Source organism: Habropoda laboriosa, unplaced genomic scaffold (genome assembly GCF_001263275.1).
Source record: "Habropoda laboriosa isolate 0110345459 unplaced genomic scaffold, ASM126327v1 scaffold126, whole genome shotgun sequence".
NCBI classification, from domain to species: domain Eukaryota; kingdom Metazoa; phylum Arthropoda; class Insecta; order Hymenoptera; family Apidae; genus Habropoda; species Habropoda laboriosa.
In genome coordinates, this window is record NW_017100288.1 from 1,918,833 (window position 1) to 1,925,738 (window position 6,906).

The 6,906-nt window shown below is 38.6% G+C and overlaps 1 protein-coding gene across 1 annotated transcript in view; it reads left to right on the forward strand.

The window, feature by feature from the left end:
* LOC108573733 (telomerase-binding protein EST1A-like) overlaps window positions 1-5,985 on the forward strand; it is a 223,685-nt gene extending 217,700 nt beyond the window's left edge. The window contains 2 exon segments of the mRNA XM_017936208.1: window positions 3,440-3,524; window positions 5,610-5,985. Of these exon segments, the coding sequence (XP_017791697.1) occupies window positions 3,440-3,524; window positions 5,610-5,746 (222 nt within the window). The 3' untranslated portion in view covers window positions 5,747-5,985.
* Window positions 5,986-6,906: the final 921 nt, after the last annotated feature.

Genomic DNA, 6,906 nt, shown 5'->3' on the forward strand with positions numbered 1-6,906 from the left:
TCTTCTTTCTGCTGAATATATCGAGGGAAAGTTGGTGTATCGTTGAATTTCCAGAAGAAAGAAAAGCAATAAACAAATTTTGTGGAAATAACTGAGGAGAAGGAAATTTCGTGTTAAGGGACTCGAAGATGCAGTTGAAGCTTGATGCACTTTTCTGTGACGATTTTTTTTTTTTTTATTGATTTTCCTTTCTGCTGAATATACCAAGAGAAAGTTGGTATATGTTGGTGTATCGTGGGAATTTCCAGCAGAAAAAAAGCAATAAAGAATTCTCGTGGAAATAACTGGGAAAAAGAAGGTTTGATGTTAAGGAACTTGAAGACGCAGTTGAAGCTTGATACACTTTCTTTTATTAATTTTCTTTCTGTTGACTATATACCGCGTGTTTTTCTTTTTTCTCGACGCAGTTTGCGTCACTTCCTGCTGTCTATTGTATTCGTAATTTCCTGCTGTCTAGGATATAAGTAACCTACCCGCCGTCTAATGTATTCGCTAAGTACGCCTTTCCAATGAATTAATAATTCTAAATAAGTGGCTATTGTTAGGTTTATGCAAAAATTCTCATCTTGTTTTTCCGGAGAATGTGTATTTATTTTTTGTTGTATTATAATATTAACACTGTATACTGTTTATCGTGATGAACACCAACTGTGAAAATTTTGAAAAGAAAAGAAACATACAGTGCCTCTTAGTCTTTTAATCTTTCTCCAATAATTGCTATAGTCTGAGTTGCTAATAACCCAACTTCAGTGGTTGATGCGACTCAAAATAAAGAAATGAAGAAAGGAAAAATATGTTACATTTGCAATATTTTTTTTTTCACGTGCACTTTCTTTTTGCATGTTTAATGAAGACAGTTATAGCAAATATTTGAATTTCTGTTGCAGTTCTGAATGAGCTCGAGGGCTTGGCGAGAGGTGCAGATGCCAGAGACTGTCCTCCAGCTTCGAGGGCGGCTTTGGACCCGGAACATGTGGCCAGGGTGGCGGAAAGTGCGAAAGCTGCCCTAGCTTTCGCGAGAAGCAGAAATCCGGCAATTCGGTGCTTAACCACGAGAGGAACTGTTCTTACGTCTAGTACTTTCACGATGGAGGAGGATGTTGATAAGGTAAGAAAATTGACGATTAATAAATACTTGATATGTCTCAGGTATGCAAATTAATTTGGTGCCCTTTTTGCACAAACTTCAATGTTTATTCAATGTTTGTTCAAAGTAACCTTCGTTATTTTGGACGATTTTTCTCCATTTATCGGGTAATTGACGAATTCCCCCTTTTCTGAAAAAATATGACTGTTTTTAGTCGATAACGTTGGTCAGACTTTGTGGAAAAAGGCACCGAATTAATTTGTATATGTAATACCAGATGTTGTGAAAGGTTGGGATCAAATTAAGTGACCAGAGAATCAGGAAATGAGTGACAGTCGATTGTTAGTTTCTGAGGTGCATCAATTTTTGATATAGAGTTTAATTTACTTCTTGAGATAAAATAGTCATGAAAGTCTGTGTATACACCATGAGTGTAAACTTGTGTAAATTAAGTATTCAGATGTTTAAAAAATCTCTTATCTTTGGAGCCTGGAAGCAAAGATTTCGTATCCTTACTTTTGCCCTCCAATTTTATTTTCGTTTTGTAGAATATTAAAAGTGGAATTGTTAACTTCTTTCTACCACGAGAAACAACTCGAGAATCTGGGAAACATATGCATCACTTCAGTGTATTAAATTCTAACAGATAATATTTTTGAATATACCGCCATTTCTTGCTACACTAAAACAGAAATCTGAACCCTTTTTATTACAGAATACACAAAAAAAAAATATTCAAAAAGTGTCGTAATCTCTTCCAAGATGACGGTACACTAATTCATAAACGAATCTGAAATACTCACAATTACCAAATAATTTCACAAAAAATCAGTTCCATTTGTTCCGTGCAATCTCGACACGCGAACGACATAAATTCTCGCGAGACTCGAGAAAAATGGAGAATGGGAAGAAAGCGAGGATAAAGCGAGTTGACGGGGGGGAAAAGGAAAAACGGCGCATTGTAGGAATTGACCAGTGTTCATTGAAGCGCGAATGTTATGATAAGGGGTCGAGAGAATCGAGGAACCCCCACGTGGTGTACAGATAAACCCTTCTCGTGGTAACTTCTGCACGCATCTTGGTTTGCTTATCTCGCTGGTAACACGCAAGAATACACAGGTAGGATAGGATCGTAACAGGAACCTTGATCTGTCAAACGATAGAAAACGAGCGCTTGCGAGCTCGTTTGATTTTATTTACTTTGCCAGAGCGTTGCCAGATCTGTCTTCTTCCTCTTCCTTGTCCTCTTTTCCTTCGTTTTCCCCTCGTTCCACCTGATTTTCTACTCTTTATCTCTGTGCCTGCCTTTTATACGAAGACAAATTTTTAGACGATCTACCTAGTGAAATTGACGCGTTAAGAAAATCAATTGCTTTAAGAGACTCGGTTCAAATTCAGCGAGTTTCAAAAAGGGAAGGTAACTGCAAGAAGCTCGAAACATTTTTTTTCAGATTTAGCGTGTCCAGCGATCTCTTTTGGTCAAAAATCTGGAGAAAATTCTTAGAGAAAGAATTCAACAATGGAACATCCTTAATTGATGAAACTTTAGTATGTAGTAGTTCTCGAAATAGTAGTCGACAGGTATTTTCTTTATATCGGCAATCGTTTTCAGTGAAGGGGTGAAAATCGCCCTCAAAGTTGGAGGTGGTAAATATACTTAGTCTAATATCTCGAAAACTATTGCAGATAGAGGAATTTTTTATTTTTCGTTGTACACAAGAATATTCAGTAAAGAGTTAGATATTCAAGAAACCTTTGGTAAATATTTTATTTATTTATGAAAAGAAAGATTACAAACACGCACTGTGCATGGCGAGGTACACAACAATTTTGAGAATAAAGGTAGAAATTCAATTTAATAATTTATTTATTTATAAAAAATAAATTACAAAGGCACAATTTTCAGGAAAAAGTTAGAAATTTAAGGAACCATTATAATTCTTTTATTTATTTATAAAAAAAGAATGCAAACACACACTATGCATTGCAAGGTACACTACAATTTTCAGGCAAAAGGTTAGAAATTTAAGAAACCTTGAAATAACTTCTTCCTTAATAAACTACAATTAACCCTCGCACCCTTAATTACAAATGCAGAAAACAGCATTCATACCACGTAAAATCGGACAAGTGGTCGCAAACTTTCAGCCCACAGTGTACATCGAGCTGTTCGTACGGTACAACAGTAAGAGAGTACCTATCCCTCGAAGGTCTTTAAACTTCCACGACCCATAAAATACAAGAACAAGAGGGAAAAAATAAAACGAAGCGCCACCAATTGAAATTCCCGCGATGCTGGGGCGCGTGTCATTTCATAAAAATAATAAGCGAACATCTGCAATTCTGTTGCAGGACGGGCTGACAAGAAACGATGACAGAATACTGGCTACGTGCTTGAGCCTCTGCAAGGCGGGTAACAAAGATCAAGTAAATGCAGGTACGTACGTACACACAGATACACACAACCGTATACCGATGCCTCTCCTCGTATATTTCTCGTCGAGTGGTATACATATACACCCTGAACACGTTTCAACCGTTTTCCAACGCTTTGATGGTGATTAATACCGCCTTCAGGCCCGATTGTAATGCTCGTTCCGCCGTGGAGATTAACCGTTATCGGCGTTGACAGTGTGCAACCGTGTTGCGATCGACGTCGTTCGTTACTTTTGCCCGCCCTTATCGTAACGGAATTTATTAGTCGACGGCCAGGCTAATTATTCACCTCTTCCTGATCGCGCGAGAGAACGGGCCACGAGATCGATTTCATTAAGAGCTGGTGCGCTAATTGAAACCGTGTTACCGGTTGAATTATATCCACGAGATATATGCTTTTGCTTTATCCTTTTTCCAAGCTTCCGAGTATTTAGCTTGCCGGGGTTATAGCTGTTTGCCTTGCAGAAGTTAGATTAAAGTTTCCTCTGGATAACGATGGTAAATATAGCGTTCGCGGTGCTCTGTTTTTCGTATCGCGAGAGATTCTCTGCGATTGGAATTTTAAGAGACGTTGGATTGTGATTGAGCCACTTAGAGGCCAAAGCGAGTAACTCCGTTAAATCAAGTTTGTCAAATTGTTTTTTATTTGTGAAGGGTTAGGTACTGTGCATGTGGTTTGATACTAAAATTGGAAGAATTTGAAGAAATGGAGTTAATCGCTTTGATTTGACTCAGTTGACAGTGGCTCAATTGTGAATGATGGTATTGAGATTCATATGATCGAAATAATAAGTAGATCATTTTCTTAACTATGTTTGATACGTATTAACCCTAGAAAATTTAGGGTAGGACAAAGAATGTCCACAAAGTTTTAATTTTTTTAGTTTTTGTGTTAGAAATTAATTGCATATAAAGATATTTTTTATCGAAATTAAAGTAAACCTTGAAATTTGAAATCAAACCTTTCAATAGATTAGGGTTTCTGGGGTTAATAGTAGTAAGTATTCACAAAATACTTAAAGTCAGCACTTGGCACCAAGAGCATAATACTAATCTTTATAAAATAAACTTCAGCAAGCAAATATTAACATCAACGTGCTATTTTTTTAAGTTTAATTTTAACCTTTCTACAGTATTTATTTTGTAGTTAAATAATTTCTTCAGTATGCAATTCTAATGGGAATTCTGCTGGGAACGTTTACACGTCTGCTCATAAATATTCTATTTGTCCATTTACTCTTTTAGTAATGTTTTTTATTCTATGACAATTTTGTTTGAAAAATTCGAATCACTTTGAACATAATTCGATGCTTGAAACTTTCGATAAGTCTTGATAGATCTTGAGTTTTTAAAGTTTCGATACATCTTAAAATCCTTGGAATTCTTGAAAATTTCGATAGCATTTTGAACGCCTTTGTCCAAGCAAGTATTATTGACATAAAATATTAAATACTCCTCAAGTCTCATCGAAACTGTAAAGACTCAAGACTTATCAGAACTCAAGATTCAGCACTTATCAAGACTTGCAAGAATTCTAAATATCAAATTTTCCAAGTGATTCGAATTTTCACAGTATTAAAAAGCTTCGAATCGCTCGAAAATTAAGATCCAAGCCTCCTACTGTGCAGAGCTGGAAAGAAATCCCCATAAACCCACTTTTTCTAACACAATCATAGCAATAGGACACTTGTCACTATTGGCCAATGCCATAACATCGACAAATCGACTTATCTAAAATTGTGTCATGTGAGATTCAGGCTATTACAAACTAGCATTCTCACCAACTCAATACGTCAAAACAATCAAATATGCATACCAATTCGTACCAGTGCATGCGTTGCAGTCTTCAAATGTTCCCTTCTCCACAATCACTATAACCACTACAACTCCTGCACCGTCACATCAGCCATCTTCTCATCTCTGCACAATACATCCATCAGAATCCCAATAACCGAAGGATCCCCAAACGAGAGAAGAATCTTTTTCCCACCGTCACATTAAGCTGTGTCAACGTAAAACCCTCTCTCAAGGGTATCCGAATCATCGTTCAGAAAGCTAAACAACCCTACGATTCTCGTTTCTACAGAGGAGGGTCAACCGAGGCGACTTCGAAGGGAAGTTGTGTTACTAACGGAAGACAGGAACCTAAGGGTGAAGGCTCTAGCCAGGGACGTTCCCGTGAGAGAGGTGCCCGACTTCATGCAATGGGCTGGCCTCGGCTGAGACGTTTTTCCGACCAAACACACCCGCTAACGAAAAATCTCCCGTTACCACCCCCGCCGAGTAAACTTGACCAGCAGCAGCAGCAATTACCAGCCGCAGCCAGCAAGACAAGAAAAGGAAAGAAAGCGTGGAAGAAGGACAGCATATACGAAACGAAACACGAAGAGAAACAACAAAAGCAACAAAGGGATATTCTCGCATCATGCTCTCCCCCCCGCATCATCGTGGCCGATCAGCTGTCACACGCGTGCGATGGATCTTCCGTTCACACACGTAAGTTCGTCCTGATTGTCGAGGTCGTGCTTGTCACGCGGTGATACGTTCTCTTATCGGCGAGGATGCAAGGGAAAGTGAGAGAGAGAGAGAGAGAGAGAGTGGATGCGTCTCTAGATCGCGTATTTTTCACGAACAGCGTTGCTTTGACGGAGGTCGAGATTTTTAGAACGAGGCGACTAGTGGACACATGAGAAACGGTAGCTTGTTTGCAAGTTGGAACAGAGAGATAAGACGAGAGGGATGAATAAATAGGGAGAGACAGTAGATAATGAAAATCGCGAGGTACGTGAACGCGACGCTTTTCACTTTGCTCGATTTTCTTCTTTTCTCTTCTTTCTTTTACCCTCCCTGTTGATTACGACGTCAGAGGGTGAGAAGTCGAATGCGGAGGCGTTAAGCGTCGCGGGAACGTGAGAAACGACGCGAATTCGCGTCCGGGAATAAAAGTGGCAGTTCGTTTAAGGGGAGAGAAGTAGGGAGAAATTGGTACTCGATCGAGAAGAAACGAACGAGAAATTGAGAGAAGTTAGAAAGGAGAAGTCGGTATTTTTACACACATGAATATTTTTTGGTTGATTTTTATCGATGACGACCGCCCCGCGGCCGCCTACATTTTTCTGTACCTTCCTTTTATCATGTTTGTAACGATCTATACACACACGTATATACAAGGTGTTCCTGCAACAATGATACGACCGTACAGAGTGATTTGTCATAAAAAAAAAGTAAGTCCAAAATGTACAGTAAAATTCTTGCATACGAGATTTCATTTTCGAAAATCTATTCGGTACACTTGCACCGACTGTAACATTCGACACGACGAGTCTCCTCGTATTTATACACACGAGCGATGTTATTGCCGCTATCGTACGATAACAGCAGTC